Source organism: Haplochromis burtoni, unplaced genomic scaffold, assembly GCF_018398535.1.
Source record: "Haplochromis burtoni strain Fernald_Lab_line unplaced genomic scaffold, NCSU_Asbu1 Contig_75, whole genome shotgun sequence".
In the NCBI taxonomy this organism is placed as follows: domain Eukaryota; kingdom Metazoa; phylum Chordata; class Actinopteri; order Cichliformes; family Cichlidae; genus Haplochromis; species Haplochromis burtoni.
Window position 1 is genome coordinate 793,518 of NW_024582436.1, and position 26,836 is coordinate 820,353.

The 26,836-nt window shown below is 39.1% G+C and overlaps 1 protein-coding gene across 6 annotated transcripts in view; it reads right to left on the reverse strand.

Annotated features, from left to right (window-relative positions):
• Positions 1 to 26,836, reverse strand: part of itgbl1 (integrin, beta-like 1) — a 50,625-nt gene extending 23,789 nt beyond the window's left edge. For 2 of the 6 annotated variants that reach the window (XR_006054519.1, XM_042221817.1), the window contains exons 1-7: positions 26,408 to 26,836; positions 22,018 to 22,220; positions 10,446 to 10,592; positions 9,090 to 9,212; positions 8,567 to 8,707; positions 656 to 796; positions 32 to 178 (exon numbers count right to left, since the gene is read on the reverse strand). Coding sequence is in view for 4 of the 6 variants with exons in the window: in XM_042221817.1 (XP_042077751.1) it covers positions 32 to 178; positions 656 to 796; positions 8,567 to 8,707; positions 9,090 to 9,212; positions 10,446 to 10,592; positions 22,018 to 22,220; positions 26,408 to 26,499 (994 nt within the window). In the remaining 2 variants the exon portion in view is untranslated. Of the gene's footprint in view, positions 1 to 31; positions 179 to 655; positions 797 to 8,566; positions 8,708 to 9,089; positions 9,229 to 10,445; positions 10,593 to 22,017; positions 22,221 to 26,407 lie in introns of those variants that run through there. The other 4 variants (XR_006054520.1, XM_042221816.1, XM_005935810.3 and 1 more) reach the window with 4 other exon arrangements.

Sequence of the window (26,836 nt, forward strand, 5' to 3'; positions counted from 1 at the left end):
TGGTAACCATAGCAACAGGCAGACCAAGTACCTCGTCCGAAGCAGGGCAAATTGGACGTTCCTCTGCACTTCTTCAAACTGCTTTCCAAAGACAGGGAACAGGACAGAGGATGCTCACACTTATTCCCTGCCCACCCTTCCTTGCAGTCACACCTGCCACAGTTGCATTGGCCATGACCTGCCGAAAGCATAGAGGAAGAGTTGGTGAAAGCAGGGTTTTGTACAGAAAAATATTATAATTTAATAAATGGAAAGCTCCATGGTAGCATCTATTATACTTTGTTCATTAATTCTTTGGAGAATTCATGAAAAGGTCATATTTACCGCTCCCCAGTTTATCGTTAAGTTATATAGGAAGTTTACTTTTATGGCTGAAAAGTTGTACCAAAGCAATAAGAGTAGCATGCAAAGTGCTGTTGGTGTTTGCTAAGTTAATGGGACTGCAGTTTCTTAAAGATGAAGCAGAAATTAGAGTAGCTGTAACTTTGTCACCAGCCCTTCTTTGAAACATTAGTTCAACATTTTGAAAAATAGACTTTTCTTCTTATTATTTATTTAGGTTATCACACTAGCAGTCAGCAAAGCAAAGTAGTCAGACTACAAAACCCTCATCATGTGTTTGAATCTGTTTTTTAACCATACAGAGCTTGCTGACCTGAGCAGAAGTCATCTGTGTAGCGGTCATATGTTGCATGACAGTTCCTCTCGTCGCACTCGCAGGTGTCTCCATGAATATCTCCCCAGTCACCAGAGGGATCAACATCATGGCAGTTACACTCTCCACACACACAGGTCCCTAAAACACACAAACACACATCCTGTAAATTGTGTTTTCTTTCTACACCGGTCATTAATCTTTCAGATTAATCAGGCCAAAAACAGTGAGTAATGTCAAGTTCCAAATCGCTGTTTTCCATGTATGTTGGTGGGGATAGGAGCGCATACGTTTCCTCTTGCTGAAAGGCTATAACTTCCTTTTTTTCCCTTTATCTTTGTATCTGTCCATCCGTCTATCTCGCTTTTTTATTTGTTTCACGTCTGAGCAAGACCGTCAGCTGAGCAGTATCCATTGGAAATCCCATTTTCTCTTATCAGCAGTGACAGAGCATGGGGAACCCCAGGGGAGCAGGCCAGCTGGCAGGCCTGTAGGCTGTAGCTGGTGCGTGTCTGGCCCTTGGCCCTCCGCTTCGTCTCTCTCACTACCTCATAACCCTGGGGTTCTGGATTAATAGACCCATGCACTTTTATGTCTGATACAAATGTCACAGTGGAGCTTCACCAGAGCAGATTACAGCACCTGTAACGGTCACTGATCACAAATGTTTTATAATCACTAAAAATCAGGATGCCATTTGGAAATGTTCCAAATACCTGTTATTTCAGAATTTGAAATGACACATTCACTTGTATATGTTTTCAATGTATTCAGCTTTTGACATCCTGTGGTTGGTTTACTTCCGATATAATCTCTACTGGGAAGACTGTGTAAACCAAACGGATAAAGGGAGGGATCATCTTGTGATTGCTGTCAGTCAATTTGATCATAGAGTATGAGCGCGAGATGAAGGTTACTCATGAACAAAATGCAGGAGAGAGGAATAACATGTCACAATCTCACACAAAACACTTCAAATCTTTACATCTGTACACGATGATGAAATCAAATCGCGCCTCAGTGTAATCGTCAGACTTGATCCATTGCCTATAATCTCCAGGAATTATCTTCACAGTGCTTTTTGGATTAATTCAGAGCGAAATTGTTGCATGTCACATAGGGACAGGACTTGAGAATTGTCCCCATAAAATCCTATACTGAATTGTTCAACTTCTTGGAATTACTTAGCAAGTAAGCCAATCATATGAGAACTTTAAGATGACAAAGCAACAAGGTGATATATACCGGTTTTTAAATTGTGTCGATAGGCCACGTAAAACCAGAGTCATGATAAACAATATATGCGCGGAGTTTTTTCCTCAATAGTTTGATCACGTTTACTGTCTAAGGACAGCGCAGCGAGCACTCTCTGCTTATGAGCAAAGAAAACCCAAAACCAAACAAAAAACAGCCCTTTCGTGTTGGTGGAAAAATGCACCATGTCGACCAATCAAAAATGACATGGCAACGTGACATTTGGTTGTTTAGGAAGAGGGGGAAGTTTTAGGAGTTCAGCATGTTTGGAGTGTGTAGTTAATGTGTTGTCTTGTGTAGTTAGTATGTAGTGTTGTGGATAGTTTTGTGTTGTGTATCAGAATAATGAGGCGACTGCTGTCTCCAGGTAGAAAACAGGAGTGATACACCTGCTGCTGTCAGACCTGCAGGTATCAGGCTGTGATGTTCTCCTTTATAGTAGACAGAAATCTTTGAAGTGGCACAAATAATTTGTGTGGCATCTCATTGAATGCAGAACACCTGATTGTTATGTAAATAGTTTGAAATGATTATAAAAAAATAACTTTGTTGTTTGCAAAACTTGTGCATATGATTTTAAAATTGACAATTTATATTTGCATTTAAAGTTATAAAATATGATTCATTAAACCTGTTTGTGGTTGTTACAGTAAAAAATGTAACTTTTTCTACTCGAATTTTATGTTTTTTGTCTGATTTTAGATCAATTGTGTTAAGACAGTATGTCAAAATGAAAACATAACTGTAAATTCAGACACGTCAGGTTGTGCTGAAAAGAATGATACCACACAAGGCAAAGTAAATAGTTTTTAAAGTTGAAATGTAGAGGAAACATCGAAAGTAGTTAAAAATGGCCAATTATACCCTAGGGCAGCGGTCCCCAACCTTTTTTGCGCCACGGACCGGTTTATGCTCGACAATATTTTCACGGACCGGCCTTTAAGGTGTCGTGGATAAATACAACAAAATAAAACTAGTACCGGTGCTGAAAAAAAGAAGATTTATTCATAACACATGTGAAAAGACCCAGGAAAACCGAGTTAACGATAAAAACGATAACAAAATAACGCTGAAAACCGATAAAAACCCTGAAAACCATACATTTCACACCTGAGCCTCAACTCTCGCGGCCCGGTACCAAACGACTCACGGACCGGTACCGGTCCGAGGCCCGGGGATTGGGGACCGCTGCTCTAGACCAGCGGTCCCCAACCGGTCCGTGGCGCAAAAAAGGTTGGGGACCGCTGCCATAGGGTATAATTGGCCATTTTTAACTACTTTCGATGTTTCCTCTACATTTCAACTTTAAAAACTATTTACTTTGCCTTGTGTGGTATCGGTTTTCAGCATTATTTTGTTATCATTTTTATCGTTAACTCGGTTTTCCTGGGTCTTTTCACGTGTGTTATGAATAAATCTTCTTTTTTTCGTACGGTACTAGTTTTATTTTGTTGTATTTATCCGCGACACCTTAAAGGCCGGTCCGTGAAAATATTGTCGGGCATAAACCGGTCCGTGGCGCAAAAAAGGTGGGACTGCTGCAATGAGTAGGTTAACAATTTTTGACAAGTCCCACGCAAACATACTTTTCAAGTAATTAATACTTTTAGAATATTGTAACTCAGTTACTAACTCGGTTACTTTTTGAAGAAGTAACTAGTAATATAATTAATTACTTTTTCAAGTAACTTGCCCAACACTGTACACATATATACAGGGAGTGCAGAATTATTAGGCAAGTTGTATTTTTGAGGAATAATTTTATTATTGAACAACAACCATGTTCTCAATGAACCCAAAAAACTCATTAATATCAAAGCTGAATGTTTTTGGAAGTAGTTTTTAGTTTGCTATTTTAGGGGGATATCTGTGTGTGCAGGTGACTATTACTGTGCATAATTATTAGGCAACTTAACAAAAAACAAATATATACCCATTTCAATTATTTATTTTTACCAGTGAAACCAATATAACATCTCCACATTCACAAATATACATTTCTGACATTCAAAAACAAAACAAAAACAAATCAGCGACCAATATAGCCACCTTTCTTTGCAAGGACACTCAAAAGCCTGCCATCCATGGATTCTGTCAGTGTTTTGATCTGTTCACCATCAACATTGCGTGCAGCAGCAACCACAGCCTCCCAGACACTGTTCAGAGAGGTGTACTGTTTTCCCTCCTTGTAAATCTCACATTTGATGATGGACCACAGGTTCTCAATGGGGTTCAGATCAGGTGAACAAGGAGGCCATGTCATTAGTTTTTCTTCTTTTATACCCTTTCTTGCCAGCCACGCTGTGGAGTACTTGGACGCGTGTGATGGAGCATTGTCCTGCATGAAAATCATGTTTTTCTTGAAGGATGCAGACTTCTTCCTGTACCACTGCTTGAAGAAGGTGTCTTCCAGAAACTGGCAGTAGGACTGGGAGTTGAGCTTGACTCCATCCTCAACCCGAAAAGGCCCCACAAGCTCATCTTTGATGATACCAGCCCAAACCAGTACTCCACCTCCACCTGCTGGCGTCTGAGTCGGACTGGAGCTCTCTGCCCTTTACCAATCCAGCCACGGGCCCATCCATCTGGCCCATCAAGACTCACTCTCATTTCATCAGTCCATAAAACCTTAGAAAAACCAGTCTTGAGATATTTCTTGGCCCAGTCTTGACGTTTCAGCTTGTGTGTCTTGTTCAGTGGTGGTCGTCTTTCAGCCTTTCTTACCTTGGCCATGTCTCTGAGTATTGCACACCTTGTGCTTTTGGGCACTCCAGTGATGTTGCAGCTCTGAAATATGGCCAAACTGGTGGCAAGTGGCATCTTGGCAGCTGCACGCTTGACTTTTCTCAGTTCATGGGCAGTTATTTTGCGCCTTGGTTTTTCCACACGCTTCTTGCGACCCTGTTGACTATTTTGAATGAAACGCTTGATTGTTCGATGATCACGCTTCAGAAGCTTTGCAATTTTGAGACTGCTGCATCCCTCTGCAAGATATCTCACTATTTTTGACTTTTCTGAGCCTGTCAAGTCCTTCTTTTGACCCATTTTGCCAAAGGAAAGGACGTTGCCTAATAATTATGCACACCTGATATAGGGTGTTGATGTCATTAGACCACACCCCTTCTCATTACAGAGATGCACATCACCTAATATGCTTAATTGGTAGTAGGCTTTCGAGCCTATACAGCTTGGAGTAAGACAACATGCATGAAGAGGATGATGTGGACAAAATACTCATTTGCCTAATAATTCTGCACTCCCTGTACTTGAAATGTACCCATATGTAGTGCTGTTATTTCCACGTCTGTTAAAGTAAAACTTAAGTAAACCAGGTTGGAGTAGCTTTCAAGGACATAATCTTTTATTTTAAATGACATTTCTAAGACTCTGGATTTATAGTAGTTTAAAGTCATAAGCAATTTGATGAAAATGTGACAAATTTGCTGGTAATGTATAGTAATTCAAATCTTTAACATCATATTAACATCCTGTGCCATTTGTTATTATATGTTGAAGTATGGCTAAAGAAATTAAAGCAAGATAATAGAATAACAGGCTGAAGAAAGGAGTTGATAAGAAGTCTCATTGAGATTAAAAATCTCTTTTTCAAGAGAGATCAGGACAAGAGGGCCCCTGTTACGTGCTACTGCTGTTTCATTAGCACAGTGGCTGCTCCACTACAAGGCAGTTGTTCATGCTATGTCAGTTGTGCACTAGACCATAATTTTGCAGCTCTGTGATGAGACTCTGTCCATGTAGCCTACCATTTCACCCTACCACTTAGCCAGCCCTCAGCCAGTTCACTGTAATTAATTTTTGAGAGACTTACTGAAATCCCACAGGATCACTTGAGCTAGGTTAGTGAAGCTGTTTTGCTGACTGCTTGTCCTCCAAGCAATGAGTTTGAACTCATGACTCACGACAACGACTGCAATCAACTTGTAGTAACATCTGACAGATGATCAGAGGAAACAGGGTAACCCGAGCTCAATTATGAGTGTCACTGAAAAGGCTATGAAAACTTGCGTACATTGCGTTAATTAAATTGCATGAAATTAAATGAACGAATTTCAAGCAATCTTTGTTCACTTTGTCATTATCAAGGACTGTGTAGAATTTTTTTAAGGTGAAAAATTAATTTAATACATTTTGGAATAAAGCTGTAACAGGACCAAATGTGGAACAAGTGAAGCAATGTGAATATTTTCAGAATGCCATGTAAGCTGTTTGTCATTTTCAGATATTATTTACTAATAGGATTGGTACTAAATGATAAAGATTCCTTTCATGGCACAAGCATTCGGGGAGAAAAAATAGACTGGAAGACATTACCGAAAACATCAAAGAAGAACAGAACAAAAACAAATGTATAAATTGTTTGATTGCTTGTAGCACAGAGTGTTTGTTTCCCTCTTTATAATGCAGCAAACAGACAGGAAATGAATTTGACCCCATTTAGAATGTTTGCTTCCTGTTCCCTAGCAACACACTTCTACTGAAATAGATATTATCAGAGCCCTCGAATAGTGAGAGCCTCATCAGCCGGGGTTCAGAATACAGGATCATCATGTAGTTCATGTAGACTTTAGATAGTTCCCAGAGTACCTTGCAGAGATCTTTCTTTGGTAATTAGTAGTCAAAATGCATTGAGCTACAGTAGTTCTTATACCACAGTAAAGTGTTTTATAGTTAATCTTTGTATATATGTTTTTAAGGGTACGTGTCTATGCTTATGAAACACATTGCTCCTTTAACAGTTTAACGATTAAATATTCAAATGCAAAACAAATATATTGACCACTTTCTGTGTGAGACACAAACCATCCTGCATGCAGATAAATCTGCTATGAAATTAGATTTACAACAGATTTCAGATTTCAGGCATGTTTTAACAGGCATTGTAAGATACTTCTTATTTTAGGAGGCTTAAGTGGTATTAATACATATTTGTGTGTTTAACATAAACACACATTTCAGTTTTTTGGTTGGTTTAATTAAAAAAAAACAACCTTAGATTATATGGATTAAAACAACAATGACAAATAAATGTAATGTAAAGCAATGATATTCAAGCACTACATTTAAACTTTTTTCTGACAGTTACTACACCATGGTGAGCACATGTTTGCTTTATTAAAAATAAGAAAAAAGTAAAGCTTGAAACACTCAAGGAAATGAGTCTCCCAGTCAGGGTGCTGTCTCACTGTGTGACAGTCTTCAGGCTGAATTGTACTGTGGTTCTACTGCTGAGAGATAGATTGAAGAGAGAAAAAGACAAAATGTTGGACAAGCCTCTAAGTGCATTAGGAGAAAACATTTTTCATAGCTGGCATTTTATTTTAAACTCACCTTGTGTTTTCAGTCTCATTTTAGTCCCTCTGCTCTTTTCATCAACTGAGCTGTAATATAATACAGACAGTAACAGTTAAAAAGACCATAAAACTTATGAAACAATATTTACGAGACTTCTCAAATCTGTTCTCTGCCTCTTCATAGCAATATATCACAAAAATAGCTGTTTCGCTGATTGTTGTACAATTACTGTTTTACCATAGTAGGTTATACCCACAGTGGATATATTTATTTAATTAGACCAAACCGCTGTGTGTTACAGTATAATGTTATATTTAGCTAGAAAACTCACACTTTGAAGTCTTTAAAAAAACAAAACATAATGTCGATTGAAACAACATCCTGGTTTCTGGTTAATATTACATGCTTGCTAGCTTAATCTGGCATCATTTAACATGTTAAAAATTGGATAATAATGATAATAACATGGTTTATTGGTCGATGTAATTTGATTTATGCATGCCAGAAACACAGAGTCTTGTTTCTTTAAGTATCTTACCTTTAAAAATGAATTCCAAACTTCTACGCTGCTATTTCTGATGACGCGATAGGCACATGTTGCAAATTGAATTAGTGGTAGATCTAAATTCTTTAAGCCCCTATAAAATGATCAGTGGGGCTATTCAGGTCTTACAGAAATGTTTAACATCCAGACATCCATGAAAAAAGAACCACAAGGTTTAGTGGAATAAAGTTACAAGAACGTTAGCTTGCAAGTTTCTATTCGAAGATGATATACCTGAAATACCTGCTTTAGGTATTTCTAAAAAACAACATTGTACAGCTCTGCTATAGCGATGGACAGCAGAGTAAATAGCTGAGACATTTGTGGAGCTAGTGAAATCGCTGACATATAATTATGTGCCACCTGGTGGTGAGCTACAGAGCTATAATTAGGCTAATAGAAATTCTTCAAAGTTCATCTTGAGGGTTCCTGATAGACAAAGAAAAATATCATCAAATAATCATCAACTAAAACACAAAATGGGGGTGTCTTTTGAGTTTTTTTCCCTTCTGACTTTAAGTTTTCTGACTTCTGATTTTTGTTTCTGCATTTTGAGAATAAAGACAGAATTCTGTCCTTGGTGCATGATCTGAAAATGTAACCAGCATAATACTCTTCAGTCCAGCATTTTGTGGCTTTCTAATCAGCGACAGCAAACATATGTGTATGTTTATATTTCTTATGTATAACTGTGTACATGACCTGTGTATATTATGATAATACTTTCATTTCAAATTTGTGATTACAGTTTAATAAATATAAAAAACAAAAATCAAACACGATGTTCCAGGTAAACAGACCTCTGTTGCTGCAGATTTTGCCATCTGGAGATGTGCATCTCTGCCTGCTTTCCCATGGGCTCATGTCACACTGGAACTCACATTTGTCTCCATGCCAACCAGCAGCACAGTAACAGTTTCCACAGTAACATTGGCCATGCCCTGGAAGCAGATCACAGAGGAACAGCTGATGAGATTTCCTCCAAAATGTATTTTGACAAATGGTGATTACTGTCCTGGTGATTAAGTCATATTTTTGGTAATCCAAACTCTACTTTTTCCTTTAAAAAAAAGAAGTGAGTATTAAATTAAAAAAAAAAAAAGCAGCATATGTAAGTTGTAATTGTATATAGTTAATGCATGAGTTTTTTTAAGGAAACCAAATGAGCAAAGGCAATGCATTTCTATTCTTTTATCACAGTAAAACACAATATGTGTTACAGTAGTTGGGTTTTTTTGTACCAAATCCAGCATTGGTTATACAAAGATGCATTCTATGTTTAGGGGGAGAGTAAAGGGCTGTGTCAGCAAATGCAGGGCACACCTCCGCAAATCTCTCCAGTTTCCTCATCCAGGCACTCGCTGTCATCACACTCACAGAAACGTCCTGTTACCATGCCTCTGTTGTCTTCATTGTCACACATGCAGCTACCGCAGTGGCAGGTTCCTATGGGAAACACAAACTTTAGACACAGTTTGTTGGAAAATGTCAGATTTCAATAAAGAGCAATTCAACACCTAGAATCTAGCGCTGTTAACTGGAAGCACTGTCTGTACATCAATAGTTCTAAATTGTTGTCTGACTGTGTGTGCGTGCAGTAACTCGCACCGTTCCCTTTTGTAATTATGTGCTAAAGAAGCAGAAGGCTAGACAGGCACATGCTGTGAATACATTTGCATTTCTATACAGGCCACATACGATACAATACACACACACACATATACATTCACTACACCAACAAACATGAACGCATCACAGACACATAAACATATCTATAGCCTTCATTTAGCTGGAGTCATTGCACACTAGTGAGATCCCCAGTAGATGAAGGGCTGGCTGTCAGACTCACCTCACAGTGTGTGCCTTCAGCGTGTCAGTGCATAATACTATGTTAGTCACACAGACTGTGTGAATCAAAGGTACTTCAGTATTTACTTAGACTATTGTTAATTCAAAATGTCTTCCAGTATTTACATATATTTGTATGCGTAGGTGGGATTTTTGTTTGAACTCATGTGTGTATGTGTGACTGTGTTTAGATATCTTTGTGGGGGCTAAAAGTTGAACGTTTTCTATGCTTGTGGGGACCAACAGCCCTTATGTGGACAAAATCCCAGTCCCCACGTGTTTGAAGGCATTTTTCAGACTCAAAATGTGGTTTTAGTGTCAGGATTACAATTAGGTTACGGTTAGGATTAGGCATTCATTTTTGATGGTTAAGGGTTAGGGTAAACGGCTAGGGAAAGCATTATGTCAATTAAATGTCCCCGCAAAGATATGAAAACACAGCGAGGGATTAATTGTAATTAACGCGTTTATTATGGTAACTCCTTGTTTATGTTTTTGCTTGTAGTAAATTGATATCACAGAAAAATTCATATAAACTGGTCGATTATTTAAAAAAGAGTTTTGAATTATTATTTTTTTAAATATTTGCTCATCACTTTGTAATAAAAAATTCGATGTGCCGAACTGATTACCCCCTCACTCTGTCTATTAATGGCTTGGTACTAGGCTATGTTTAGGCGATATTATTAAAATATTAGCAGAGCATGCCGAATTGTCTTAAGAATTGCTGTTGGTAATATGTGAGGGTGCAACGCTTTGATAAGTGTTTGCTTCAAAATTTATGTTATATGTAACTGACTCATTGTGCGTGTGTTTGTACAATAGCTGTACCTCTGTTGGAGCAGACCACCCCCTGTTGGTTTTTGCAAAGCTCTCTGCTCTTCTTGCTGGATAGGTTACACTCTTCCTGAAACTGGCAGGCATCACCGAACCAACCTTCATCACACTCGCACACTCCACAGTCACAGTAGCCTTGGTCTAAAGGGAAACACAATGCATCATATGCTGTTTACCACTGCTAACATCATGTACATGACCAGTATTTCACATCACTCTGTAAACACAAGGGCACATGTGTTATTTCTTAAAGGTACAGTGTATAAAATTTCACAGCTTAAAGTCAGTAGATTGCAGATTACAGTCAAATGAATTCTATTTTCTTACCCCTATCGATTCAGGTTTTACCCCTTGCTACAGTAGCTGCAGTAGGATAAACAACTCTGGTCGCCGTTCATCTGTAATGTGTGCAGATTGTTCACATCTATTTACGCACAAAATTTGTGAATGGAATTCGCGACAAGTACTTCTGTCTGATGACAGTGATACTGAGGTGACCTGTTTAGAATATCCTGAGCTTTTCTGTCAGAAACCGCTGCTGTTTTTGCTACCATTAGCAGCTGTTAGCTAGCATTAATGAAACTTTCTTTGACGTGGATCTGACGTTGTGTAACTCTCATGCCACGTGATATTTTAATCAAAAATAAGTAACTGTGACAATATTAGGAATAAAGAAGCATGCTTATGTTTGTGTTTTAGAGCCCTGACTACAGCTCAGGAGATAAAGCTTCAGGGGAGGAACGTCCCCTGAAGCAGAGGAGGATTAGATGGAAATGATGGAGAGGGCAGTCGTGGAGGAGGAGAAAGACATAATAAGAAAGAGATGATGAAAGCATACAGGTACAAATGTTAAATGGTGAACTATAGTTGAAAGAGCCATTTGTAGTCTTTAGATTCAAAGTATCTTAATTAAAGGGTGTACTATGTGCGTGGCTGGTCTCTAGCTACACACATAAACGTGATTAGACAGAACTGTAGTCCATCACCAGATCACCAGAACATTAGTGCTCATTTGCCTGTTGTTGACTAAACTTCAACAAGACCCTCTGCTCCCAAATAACTTAAGCTGTGTAAATGTGCATAGTAAGAAGGCAGACAGGCACCGATATATTTCTATAATATTTCTAATTTTTGTTTGTGCTATATACCAATAACCCAAGCATTGTGATATACTGGTTCCTATATCAATCACACTGCCAGAACATTACCATGTTCAGTGTTTGAAGGACCTACGCAGGCAGTCTGGCATCACTGTTTCTCATCATTCTGATGGTCACAGTGAGCAATATGAAAACAGGAGGAAACACATGATGCAAATGAGGACTGTTGACAAGTTATTATAAATGTTGCTCTCATTGCGTTTAGCAGCAAGGGGCCTTCTATGTCACACTCAATCATTCGCCTGAATCGTTCATCATGTAAATGTGGTGTCCTTTTCAAGGGCTATCCATCAGTCATTAGTAACGCACAAGTCCCCTGTCTCTCCACATTATCGATACGTCTCAGGGGACACTAGGCAACAGGTTGGAGGAAGAGAAAAATTCGTAACATGCACATCGAAGAGAACTAAACCACAGAGACAACAGAATTCCAAGGAACGTCCAGCTTTTATAAACCGCTAACAAATTTGGATTGTAACATTTATGCTGTTAAATTAAGCCCTTTGTTTGTGTACAAATATAAAGAAATATATGGTTCACGACATTATAAAGTCTTGTATAGCTGTAAGAAGACTGACTTATTTTGCTTTTTGTCTGTGGAAAACACTTTGCCTGTTTTAACTGCCAAGGTGTCAAATACCACCCTGTTGTTAATTTCGGTGTTTCAGATATGCACATGGTTTCCTTTAACATTGATCCTGTAACACCTGTAACACAAGCAAAACCTTTCATTCCCTAAGTTGCGATGTTTAAACCCTAAAAATGATATTTATCCAAAACTAACAGTGATTTTTTTTAACTAAATGTGTGAAATTAAATAGTGATGGAAGCGGAACACAAACTGCTGTCTCCAGGCTCACAATCTAGTGAAGTATGCCATACCACCTACTTATGTACTGTAAAATAAGATTCATAAGCATCAATTACAATTTTATAATGACGACTAAATAATAATTATTGACTCACCGCGCTGTGTTCGTTTAAGCGTTGGCAATTTTACTGTAAGAATTAAAATGATGATATTTTGTGATTTGTCCACAGTAAATCAGCTGTCACATACGTATCGCCTAATGATTTATTAGTGAAAGTTATTCTAAAGTGTTATCTACAATAATTAGTGATTCTTGAATTGCTATTGCATTAAAAAATGCTGTCTTACAGTCTCGTTTAATGTGATTTTACTGATTTGTGTACATTTGGCGCATATTCATGAAGAACTATACGCATACTGTAATTGTAGAGACTCTTTTTTTCTGGATTTATCACATACTTTTTGCATATGGGAACTGGAGCACAATAGTTATAAGACAGAATTAGATTAAACACCTTCCAGCTTAATTCTGTAGACTATTACAAAGTTAATGCCACCCACTAGCCCCCGTTAATCTCCCCCTCGACAATCACTCTGACATATAAAACGTCCCTCTTTGTCTGGTAGGCCAAAATTTATGTGGGTGGGAAGGTGCCTGTCTGTCGACAGTTTATCTTTTCTAGTGCTTCCTGAGCAGTAATTCTCTGTGGTATGAGGGTGTCAGGGTCCCTCCTACGCTTCACAGACAGACACACATACTCAGCCAATAAGGTCCCGATCAGTGCACAGGTATATCCAATGAGGCTTGCAAAGTGTGGGTGCACCTCTTCCACCATCAATGGCAGTAATAACAGGTGATATAGTGCTGGCATAATTAATTGCTGATGAGGATAGGATGGTGACTCATGCAGCAAGCTCATTTCAGGTTTAGGATTTAACTTGTTCATGCATAATGATAGGTCTGCTTTTTTTCAAGTATTTCAAGTTAGATTAGTAGAAAACAGATCTTTTACAATTCATGCTTTTCATGCAGTTTCAATTATACGCAAAACTGTAATCCTAGCCAAACATTACATGCAAGAATTGACTTTCTCTGGGTTCATTTTTTACATACATGTTTTTTTCTCCAATTAGCATTTGCTCACATCCTTTGTTTCTATTGTGTTCTTCAGTACATGCTAGTGATTTCACCGAGTAATTATTCCACCTTGCTTTTCTCTCCCTGTGGCCTGTGGCGCATGAAACGACAGCACGTCAACTTGTGTTTTGTGGAACAGTTCCAGGAGACACCTGTCTCAGGTAATAACTAATTATGTGTGAGTGCAGTACTTGGAGCAAGGAACTGCTTCCTGCTTTCATCCCTTTACACTACCCAACCTGATCATTCATTGAAAATATTGCCAACTTCATAATACCTTTGTTAAAGAATTTTTGAAAACCCAATGTAAGCAGGATCACAGCAACCGAGAAAAACACTTGTTCTGACAGCGTGAAGTGCTGGGAATCTTAATGGGTCCCAATCATAACTGACTTTTACTAGGAAACTTGGACAGGCTTAAGTGGCTTTTTCTTCCTGCAGCCCAGGCTGGAATCATTAGGTGACTCACAACACAGGCACAGTGCCCAGCAAAGCTCAGAATATCTTAGTGAAAGCGCATCAAAATATGTACTAGGAAAAAAAATACAGGGATGAACAATTTAATGGACTCTAAGGACTGCGATCCACTCTAGCCCGTTGTTTTGTTTTTTCTCTTTCTCTGGGAAATCAACAGAAAAAAACCTAATAACTTTATTAGGCACACCTTGCTAAGACAGCTTTGGAACCCCTTTTACCTTCACGACAATGTGCTCGAAACATTTCTGAGAGATCTGGGTATTGACGTGATAGCATCACATAGTTGTTATAGATCGTTTCCATGATACCAATTATCCCAGCTCACCAAATCCTAAAGGTGCTCCATTGGATTGAAATCTGATGACCGCAGAGGCCCTTTAAGTACAGTGGACTCATTGTAATGTTCAAGAAACCAGTCTGAGATGATGAGTAAACTCATACAGGGATCGTTATGATCAGCAACAATGTTCAAATAAGCCATGGTGTTGATTTGGAACCTGTATCAAGGAATTATCCCCCACGCCAACACACCACGAGCAGCTTGAAATGCTGATTCAAGGCAGGTTGGATTCATGTTTTCATGTTATTTATGCCAAATACTCACCCTACCATCCAAAAGTCACAGCATCAGAGACAGATTTGAAGTTTGTTTTTTTTTAAACCTAGCTAGCATCAGATGGTATAGGCAGACAACTGACATGATTGTTCAGTTGGGCTTAAGCAACTATTACAGTTTATACTGCTCCCTGAAATGTGCCTGTATTGGAAGACACACAAGCTTATGTGCTACTGACAGTGAAAGTTTATCTAAAGGTGTGTGATTTGGAGCAGTACTGTCTAAACCGATACCATATGTGGCGCTGACATTAAAACTCCTTGGGTGGGATATTCTCTGGCTCTGATAGGGGGCAAAAGGGCGCAGTGCAGAGTGAAAGAACAGAGGCTTTTAAAATCCAAGGCCTGAGAGACAGTGAAAGGAAGAAAAAAGAAAGGTGGGGAGTCAAAATGTGTTTTGACATCCACTGGGGGAAACAGGCTTTTAATCTTATGCTTACACCTCTGAATTTTAGCTCCTTTGAAATAGGGTGAGAATGACACGCATATGATAAAGTCTGCCAGAGTCACAAAGTTATAAATTGATCTGACTGCAGATGTAGTTGGCTCTCTGCCTTAGTCCACATTAGTGGCCTGTAGTTGTTGCCAGAGGTATATGAGTAATGATTTTGTCTGTTGTTGCAGTAAGTCCACTTGAATCAAGAATATTTGATGATGACAAATCCAAATAAATGAGTCATTATGCTTTAATTAAGATGCAGTAGGTCCCATCCTGATGTAATAGTTTAACACTACTTAACATTTCATCTCCTTCTTCTTCTTTTAGCTGCTCCCTTTAAGGGTCACAGCAGTGGTTCATTTACTTCATCTCATCCTATTCCTCTGCTGTCACTCCAATTCTCTGCATGTCCTCGTTAACTACATCTGTGAACCTTCTCTGAGGTTTACCTTCTTCATGCCTGGGAGCCTCAGCTTCAAGATTCTTTATCCAACATATCCGCTATTCATCCTCTGCACATGTCCAAACCATGTTAAACATGCCTCTATAACTTTGTCTCCAAAACTCTCAATCTGCTATTTAACATTTCAATTAACAAGGAAACAATAAAGCAACATTTTTATGGTTTGTTCCCCCCACCTCCATTTTTTCCTCCTTTTTTCCTCTGGGATAACACTAACACCATTGTCCACCCTGTATATCTGATCAACCAAGTGAAATAAAATTACAAAATTGAGGGAGGATTTGCATCAATTGGTCCTGAATTCATGGCTCTAAAATGTTTACTAAAGAGCTTATGTGTTATTTACATATCCTGTCATGTGCTGTAATTTCTTCTCCAAAGGTATAAAGCACAAACAAACAAAAATACTGCTTCTCCTAAAAGAAAAGTCTTGTTGGAAGTCCAGGTTTTTCTTACTTTACATAGGTGATACAGATTAGCACAGCTTGCACCTGCATCTAGCAGCTAATTTGTCACACCTTTAAACAAAGAATGGGCAGCTGTCTCATCTGCCATTATTTCCTTGCCACTGCCTGTTCTGCTAAAATTTCTCAGCTATGACCAGAGCATGCCAAATGTTCTATTTACTCTATCTAAGGAACTAAACACCTATTAGATTACTTTTATTTGTAATGGCAGTCTCCCCATGGACCTCTCCACGAACTTTATTATAGCGGAGGGGTTTGCGTGGGAACTATGTTATCAGGGCCATTTCCCCATTGGGACTCCCAAGGAAAATTGATCCTGAGTCCAGACTAAGAGAGATTCAGGGGGGAAAATGTATGATGAAGGATAAATCATGGGATATGGCTACCCTGCTTAGGATAGGGTTACTGGGGCCCCACCCTGTGCATAGTAGAGCTACTTGTGACTGGGTCTTAGCCCAAAAGAAAAACATGGGGGTCAACCCTCATCTGGAGGGTCTGTAAGGGGTTTGTACTTTGTGAATGGGAAAGTGTTTGGGGCAGAAGTGCTGTCAACCCGACAAATCTGGCTTTGGTAACATAGAATGTCAATTCTCTTATGGAAAAGCAGCCTGAGCTAGTGTTTGAGGTTGAGAAGTACCAGCGTGATATAGTTGTACTTGCCCCAACAAAAAGCTTGGGTTCTGAAACCAGTCTCCTGTTGTGTGGCTGGACTCTATACCACTCCAGAGCTGCACTTGATTATAAGCAGCAGACTTAATGAGGTATACTTGTATCCTCCCAGTTCTGTCCCTGTACTGCACTTTAGACTTTTCCCAAGTGGACGAAAGGTTGCTTCCTTGCACATTTGGGTTGGGAAATGGGTTCTGACTGTTGTTTGTGCTTATGTGCAAAACAACAGTTCAGTGTTCCCAGTCTTATTGAAGTCCCTGGGGAAGTGCTTGAAGGTGCCTCTGGGGATTCAATTGCCCTGGTGGGGTACTTCAGTGCTCACATGGGCAATAACGACACCTAGAGGAATGTGACTGGAAGGAATTGGTGAAGGGTTTCTACTTTGGTGGCCTCAGGATAACTTCTCTTCGCTATGGATGTGATCCTCCTAGAAAGGATGGCTGGGCTCTCCCTTTGAGATAGGTTGAGAAACTTAGGGTATGTTCACATTGCAGGCAAAAGCGCATCAAATCCGACTTTTTTGACCCTATGTGACCCATATCTGATCATGGTATGACAGTGTGAACGGCACAAATCTGATATTTTCAAATCCGACCTAGGTCACTTTCGTATGTGGTACTGAATCCGATACATATCTGATGTTTTAGAACGCGACTGCTGTTTGAAAGGTCATGTCACATTAAATCCGTCTTTTACGTCACTGACACAAGACAGACACCAATTATCACCGCCTGAGAAGACAAACGAGAAAGCATCCATATATACCTCTGCACGGAGGTAGCAGCCACTGCTCCAAACAAAGCCATTGTTAAAGCACGGGCTCTCTTTTTTCTCAGAGTCCTTCATTCTCTAATTAATTTGTCAAAGTTCTGACGGTTACGACTGTGCAGAAATTGATAGACTGCTGCAACAACACCTGCTAGCTCTGTAGCCGCCATTTTTACTTCCATAAACAGAGCACGTTGAGTGTGACGTCTTCTTTTGCGCATGTGGGCTGCTTTGAGGGCCGTGAACCATTCACACTAGAGTTTGATGTCACATTTTATTTGTAGTGTGAACAACCAGACAAAAAAAATCGGATTTGATTAAAAAATCATTAAGACCTGCAGTGTGAATGTAGCCTTAGTCATTTAGGACATGCTCAGTGTAGAACCAATATTTTCCGCATCAAAAGGGACACATGGGGTGTTTTAGGCATGTCCTATTGGAAGAACGCCCCTGTGCAGACTACAAACTATTATCAAAAGCACTATGTTTAAAAGACTTAATGTTGAAATCAGATCCAACATTCAACTTATGCCTCCCCTTCTCAGATCAGCACAAACATGGAAAGCAAGCGTGAGAGCCCGTGCCAGAAAGCTAGGGACACAAAGTTTTCAAATGAGTCATCAACAGAGGAGAAAAAGACAAAAAACATGTGAAAAAGATTATGGAAGCTTTGCCACGTTGACCTTTGTTTCTTATAACAAGAGTGTTATTACATAACCTGAGAATGAACATAAACGCTTGAACCAGACAAATCAGAGTTAGCACTTTTGGAACTTATCAAAGGTCATGTTTTCATGTACTGCAGCTTATTTTAAAATGAGGACATGGAGTCAGAGCAGGAAAATTTAAGCACAGTTGAAAAACAAACAGCTGAGTGAAATAACACGTTTTTGAACAGTTGGTGAACAGATGTTATTCCAGATCATCGTCCTTGCTCTACTATAAAATAGGATGGGATGTCTGTGGGAGGAAAAACAAATGACAGCATCAATGTTTTATTGGACTTCTAGCTACAAATTCAACTGTTATTCAGCAAAAGCTCCAGTGTTATCAGATTTATTTTTTTTGTCTGTTAAAAAACGCCTTTTATATTTTGGTAGAATGTATGACAGTTATATATATGATAATATTTTGTATACAATAGTAATACGCAACAGGACAGCTAATTTTCTTCCCTGGTTTAAGTGACATGGCATATCATGAAATTTGGCTTATTTAAAGCATGCTGTAATAAAATAAAAATAAAAATCTTGCACACAATATAATCCTGTCATGGAAGAAGCCGGTTTCACACGTATGATTTTGAAGCAATTTTGAAACTGATAAGACATTTGTACATCTTTTTATATACACAAAGAAAGAAAAAACATGTTGTCAGTCCATGGAGAGCTGACAAATTGACTATAACAAGAGGCAGGTAGCATGCAGGGAGACAAAAAGATGCACATTTACGCACATGAGGCCAATCGGGGAAGTGGTAACAGGTAACTAGATATAATTGAACACAATTAAGGAATAAACATAAAAGGAGGAGGTAAACGTCGAGCAAGACATGGGAGACAATGACTAAGAAATTAAAACAGGAAGTAAAAAAGCTAAACTTAAGTTCCATCCGCAATGGAAGTGATTCATAGTAATGTGGTGAGCAGACATCACAGGAAGCCAATAGCATTCGGCGACTTTAAGTGACTAATGGTGGGGTAGCCACTGGCGAAGAGACAGTGGTACGGCTACAATAATCAGTACACACTAACAGAAACTAGGCTTCAAAAGTAAGAAGCACAAATCTCAACCATGAATCCAAACTAAAAGTATAAGAACAATGACGCATAAGTCAAAGAATATAAAGTAAGACTCCACAAAACCCCCAAAATAAATAAAAAAGAAAACCTAAACTCAAAACCCTGGATTTGAAAACTCAGGACCAAGACATAATTAAGACAATTAAGACAATAATTACACTTTCATACTGACAATAAAGTATAAATAGAGAGCAATGATTTAATTGCTCTCTGTGTAAAATGATCTTGGACATTTTATAACATCAGTACGCACTGGGTGAAAATAACTTTGACACTTCCGGGTATATTACGAATAGGCTACACAGACAGGCATATTATATTTAAATCTAAATCTTCATGCTAAGTTGGCTTATATGTCAATCAAAAGAAACTAATACAACAAAGGTTATGAAAAGCAACCCAAAAAGGGATCTCATTTTAAAACTGTGTTGAAAACATAATATTTTCCATGTGAGGCTCCAAAAAATGAACAAGATATTATAACTCCTAGGCATGTCATAACAAATCAGTGTACAATATTTCAACCAAGAATTTAAATATATCACTATCATGCCTAACTGTATCCCCATAACCACCATCCGGCTTGACTTGTTGCTATGACTGAGAGAAATTGAACCAGGTCCAAGCTAAAATAACATCTAGGTGCCAGCAAAGCTTATGGTTTTGGAAAAGAAAAAGAGGATACACTTTATCCCTTTGGAGAAAAATCTATTTGGATCTTATCAATGGGTGGTTGTGAAAGGCAGATAAGGCTGCAGATGGAACTTGGGGATCAGTCTTTGACGACAGGCCCATGCTGCATGGGACATTGTGGGTAGAGAGGTTAGGTGGGTGCTTTGGGGGCAAATCTTCTTCTCAGTGTGCTTTAAATGTGTTTTCTATGACCTGCTCCATGGGCAAATGATTTTGTGAGCGTATGACTAGCTGTGTGTGTGTTACAATATGAGACTGAGCCTGATGATGGATGTGCGTGTGTGTGTGTGTGTGTGTGTGTGTGTGTGTGTGTGTGTGTGTGTCTGTCTGTCCGGGTGTGAAAATCCATCCTTCTCTTGATGCTGTGTGGTTCCATTGGCAGTCTGTGTACTAGTGAGTGAAACCCCATTATCAGACTGAAGCAGGGCCTTGCTCCAGACTGCTGAACCATAATGAGCTCCTCACAGCAGCCAATTTGTCTACACAAATAAATCACTCTACCCCTCACACGCAAGCACACCCACACACACGGATATATATCTTCTTTAGAACTGGTCTGCGTGCACACATATCTCCATTAAACCTTGACATTCATAGAACAGTGGCCAAAGAGGACAATGCACAAAAAAAGATGAGAACTGTTTTTCCCTCCATTGCCATTGAGGAGCCAACATTTCTCATACCCTCCAAAGTACCACATATGATAAATGCATATTAAGCCTTGGTAACAGATTGCAAATTGAGTTTACGTGAACATATTGTCTAAAGTGTTTGCCTGTTTATTTTGCAAGTTTGTTCACAGCTAATGTAGGCCAGTACAATAGCCCTGTGATATAGTTTAACATTGTGAGAATCAAATCAGCTAGATATTATAAACCTAACGTAATACATTTGGACAGAGCACAACAAACTTTAAGCACAACATGGGTCTACTACAAAACAACTACTCTGAGCAGTTAGAATGAAACAAAACACTGTTCCAGCCAATGAATCCAAAACAATGCCCCAAACAGGATATAATCTATTATTACATATATTTAATTCACAGTTGTTGTTGCCTGTATTAGTAAAAGATGATCATCAACTAGTCACAAAGTTACAAAAAAATAGTAACACTGGTCACTGTTATAGTATGTTACATCAGACTGCATCGGTTTTAGTTACATTTAGCTAATAAACACGCAACTGTGTAAAATCATAGCAGTTTTATATTTTCTGATATATCTACGCCTTTATGTCTTAAACTATTCACCAACCATGATTTAACTTGCTCTTGAGTACAGGTGCACTCTAAGTGTTCTTTCTGTGAACTTATAAAATTTCAAGCAGCAGGGTAAGTTCAAAGCCGTTCCTTCCAACAAAAGCTAATGCCTTGGTAACATTTGAGAACCAACCAGCTGCCTATTACCAGTGAAACCCTTTGAAGTACTGCCAAGACAATGTGGGCTGTCAATTACACAATATTGCACCCTTCTGACTCTGAAATACAGGTGAAACAAAAATACCCTAAAACATTCCAAGTCTGAATTACAAAATTCATATCAAATGAATATTAATGCCTATTAAAGCCAAAAAAATAAAATGAAAGACATTTTGATGATTACGGTTTCCATTCTTCCTGCACCTGGCTGGAGCAAACACTGCACTTCAGGTGCACAGTTTATTTGCCAAACTCCTCTGATGTAAGCCCACAGTGAAGAGTTCTGTTGCATCGCTTACTGAACCATCACTAACAACCATATCTAAGAGGTAAAATATGTGCAGCATGTCCCTAGAATTCAGATCATGTGAAAAAAAAACAACAGACTTTTTACTGTTATAGAAACCCATATAACTGTGTTAGGTATCAGTAAATGTAGTGTGCGTTAAAATGTGACTCCAAATCTTCCCATCTAAGTGTCTAATAGTGACAACTGAGACAAGTTTCACTATTGCTGTATCAAATAATGCACTGAAACATGTGCCAAAAGAGATGCTGTGCCTGTGCCTGTCTCTGAGATGCCAGTAGTTTTGGCAAAATAGCAACATTTGAGACCTTAGGAATGAGGACAGGATCATACGCACCGTTGCAGGTTTTCCCATTATATGTAGCACAGACCCAGTCGTGGCACTCGCAGCGCGGACCGAAGAACTTCCCGGGTTCTATGGCCTCACAGATGCAAATGCCGCAGTTACATTTTCCCCTTCCGCTGCAAATCTTACCATCAGGCGTCCGGCAGCGGCGCAAGGATGACTCTGTGGACAGCTTGCAAACACCACCCACCTGGCTGGGAAAAAGAAAGATCAGATTTTCCACAACTTTTATTATGAGCTTAAAGTTTAAGTGTGTTCACACCTGTTTTTGTTGCAAATCCAAATCGAAAAGACATATTTCCTCAGTCATGCATCAGCGTCTCTTTTTAAACATATAAAGAGACCTATTCAAGATATTTGGTATGCGCGGTAGGACTTAACACATGTAGCTTTCGGTGCAATGGCTTGGAAGAAAGAAGTCTAAGAAAACAAAAGTGGGAAGAATGTAACACACAGCCCATATATTTGAGTCTTTATCAAGTAATAACAAACGCCTTGGAAACACACACATGACCACATGCACAGCTAATAAATTCAAATAAACCCAAACGTACAGACACAAATGCACTTTTCATTTAACACACTCTAGGAGCTGTTTTCTGAGTTTTACCCTAAAGCGTTTCTGAGTGAGATTTGTTTCACTTGGATGCCGTCTGGCATTCTTTTTTAAATCCCTGCCCTCTCTTGATATTGGCCAGATGTCCGCGTTTGAAAACTGAACACATTTCCAAAAATCAACAGCTCAAGTGTTCTTGACCCTTCTATTAAAATTAAATACAGAATGTGATTGTCCTGAGTGTCACGGGGAGGTTATACAAGCCCCATTTCACACAGACTTTAATCAGTAATGGCCCTTTTAAGCCTGATCACAGAGCTCAGCCACACGATGCAATGAACTGAAATGTATCTGATTACATTTATTCATTTTTTTATTTATTTTACGGCAGCATGACATTCAAATGACCTTTTTGGATTGTGTTACTTCGTCCAGTTCAGCTGATCAGTGATAGATCTGGTTAATGCCTGGCTTTTGTTCTGTAGAGTACCTCCCAAGAATACAACCAGAATTCCACAAAATAGTAAAATAACATTCCAATTCATAAAATTAATGCTTGGTGAAGAGAGTCTAACTTGCTCCACATTAGAATTTTGGACTTTCCTTGGTTTTAACTTGGGTTTTGTTTAACTGTTTTTTTTTCTCCTTGTTACTATGTCTCCAGGGGACAGTAGTAACTTTCTTGGCTATCCAAGAAAATAAAAACTGCAAAATGTACAGTTTTAATTAACTGACTGAAGAAAGACATTGGACTGGCCATCACTTCTTACCACTTCTTCAAAGAAATTGGGCAAATTGCTCTGAGCACCAAAACCTTGCCAAAAGTATTCACTCACCCATCCACATCATTGAATTTTGGTGTTTCAATCACTTTCATGGCCACAGGTGTATAAAATCAAGTACCTAAGTATGAGAATTGCTTCTACAAACATTTGTGAAAGAATGCGTCACTCTCAGGAGCTCAGTGAATTTCAGAGTGGTACTGTGATAGGATGCCATCTGTGCAACTAGTTGAGTTGTGAAATTTCCCCACTACTAAATATTCCACAGTTAGTGGTATTATAACAAAGTGGAAGCGACAGCTATTCACCCACAAAGCAGTAGGCCATGTAAACTCACAGTGCACTATCAGGGGATGCCAAGGTTTCCATGGCTGAGCAGCTGCATCCAAGCCTTACATCACCAAGCACAATGCAAAGTGCCCAAACTAGTGTTGGAAAGCACGCCACAACTGGACTCTACAACCGTGTTTTCTAGAGCGACGACTCACACTTCTCCATCTGGCAATCCACTGGATGATTCTGGGTTTGGCAGTTGCCAGGAGAACTGTACTTGTCTATCTGCACTAAGCCAAGGGTGAAGTTTGGTGAGGGGGGGATTATGGTGTTGGAGTGTTTTTCAGAAGTTGGGCTCAGCTCCTTAATTCCAGTGAAAGGAATGCTTAATGCTTCAGCATACCAAGAAATTTCAAACAATTTTATGCTCCCAACTCAGGATTATCCATCATAGATAACAGTTTGTTCAGAGACTTCCTCTCCACCACTGTGTCAGAGGTGTCCAGTTTGTAGCTAATCACAGACACAGTCTTCAAAAACACTTTATTCAGTCTGTTGGTGTCACCTGCTTTCATGGTGCTTCTCCAGCAGACCACAGCAAGGTAAACTGCACTTACTACAACTTAGTGATAGAAAATCATTTAGCTGCAAACACTGAAAGTAAATAGTAAATAGAGCCTGTTTCTTCTTGTATGAATCCTCAGCGTTGATCTTCCTATTCAGCCTGTTCACAACTTGTACTGCTCCTTTATATGAATACAGGTGTGTAGCCATCCTCCTCCTTCTGAAGTCAATCACCATATCTTATTATCTTATATCTTATTCACATTCTGAAGCATACATTTTCCCCCACACCACTTAAAAAAAAAAAAGATAATAGATAATAAAAAAATCACCTCTGTACTAATACAGCCAACCATTGCCGAATCATCTCAGTATTTCTGTAGATAGCATGATCAGGGCTCATACAAAGGGTGAACGGTAATGTACATCACCAAATCTCACATACTATGTCCTGTCTGTCAGATAGTAAATGGCCTGTATTTGTATAGCGCGTTACTAGTCCTTAAGGACCCCAAAGTGCTTTACACATCCAGTCATCCACCCTCGTGATGGCATGCTACACTGTAGCCACAGCCACCCTGGGGCGCACTGACAGAGGCGAGGACACTGGCACCACCGGGCCCTCTGACCACCACCAGTAGGCAACGGGTGAAGTTGAAGTGAAGTAGAAGTGCCCAAGAACACAACGGGGCTCGAACTGGCAACCTTCCGATTACAAGGCGACCTCCCAACTCTTGAGCCACGACCGCCATAGATAATTCATGAGATGTAGTTTCTCTCTAAGCAGCAGCAGCTGATTCATTTTTTTTTTTTAAAAGGTTGGTAGTACATTGCACTACACTGTTTAGCTTTTTAAACTTTTAAAGCTTTCAATAATAGCACAAAATATCTGAGAAGTGAGTACTCAGTCCATTTCCCATTTCTAGACTATCTTCAAAGATGTGTTTTCAGTTCCATGGCTTAGTTTTATTACATTTGAGTCATATTAGGAAACATTTTTTGCATCATCGAGTATGGAAAAAAAAAGCCTATGAGCCCCATGGGCATCATGTGACTTGTTGTTCCACAGGGGCTCCTCTTAAAGGCCTTTTAGAGAGAAAGGTGCCGATTAAAAAATAAAGCTGATATAGCGTTACCATAGTTTTATGACTACAGGTGGAGCTCTACAACCTTAATCCATGTGCTCTAAGGATATTGTGTGGGCTGAGCATAATATGGATATTGCATAGCACTCCTTGGCTGTGCTTACAGAATTGAGGTTATAACTTTGTTGCTTAGCATTTTTACACTTTTTTTTAACACTGCTAGGTCAATATGATGACATAACTGGCAAACAAATAAAACACAAATTATTCAAATGTACATTGGAAAAACTGAAGAAAATATTGCAACTACCTAGATTCCCAGTAGCTGTTACTTTCTGTAATGCATGTGTGGGTTAGCTGCAGCTGTTCAATAAATATCCCCTGTACACTACATATGCAATGTAATCACTACAGAGGCACGGTGCACCTGCTAAAGAGTAAACACCCACAACTTTATGTCATCGTTAAATATTTACAGTTCTGCTAACCAGGGCTCGACTTTAGAGTAGCAAAGTAAACAGAAATGAGTCTTATATTCGTTACTGTATCCAGTTTCAGTGACTGACTTGATGTACTTTTGTTTCCATTTACAGTTTGTATTTGAGGTTTAAACTTCAATGTTCGTTGTTTTGGCAAAAACAAGTAAAAGCTCTGATACAAAATAATATTCATTGCAATTACCCTTTTCTGTTTCTGGCTTTTCCTCATTATTTTGATTTTGCTTGTTGCTATAAACTGATCCCACAGCAAATCCTTTTAAACTGGAGTTTTTTTTCCCCTCACAATAAGCTCAACTGCAAAAGAATGTAAAGCTGAACTGTGCAAAAAGAAAGTAAAACAAAACAGAAAAAAAGTTTGCATCCAATGTTAGACGACAGAATCCGAGACACATGCAGCATTATGATGGCAAGTAAAGTGGCATAAAGAAAACTGCACAGGAAAGAATAAAACTATAAGAGTAAACTATAGGAATAGACTTTCCTAAACTTTCCCACATTGCACTCTTTAAGTGTCGCCTTTGTCAGCAAGTCTGCACCTCCCTTTTCCTTCTCGCTCTCCAAACTATCCTAAAATAAACAAGAAAAACAACAAAAAAACCCCAAAGCTGTGTGGAAACTCACCTCACCGACTGCAACAAAGAGTCCTCAATGAAAGAGAGAAGGATCAGAAAGAACGGCACTAACATGGACTGTACCAAAACCTCAGTGTGCATGTTTAAATCCCACAGAAAGCTGAAGTAAAGTGGCTTGAAGGAATGCCCCAATCCTTCACTCCTGAAACAGACAGGAAGAGAAGGGAGAGGGAGAGGGAAAAGAAAAGAAAAGGAGTAAAGGAGAGAAAACGCAGCGGGCTGGCCTGAACTGGCTCGGTTCCTTCAGAGGCCAACAGTCCTCCACATACAAGTGCCTTTGATTAGTCTTGACTCTCAGACACAGTCCTGGGCAGGAGCTAAAGTAGGGAAACCTGCCAAGATGAAAAGCTAAGTCACCAGTTTGAGAAGTAATTAGAAGCAGACGGCTTCTCTAATTTTTTTTTTCGTTTCAATCTTT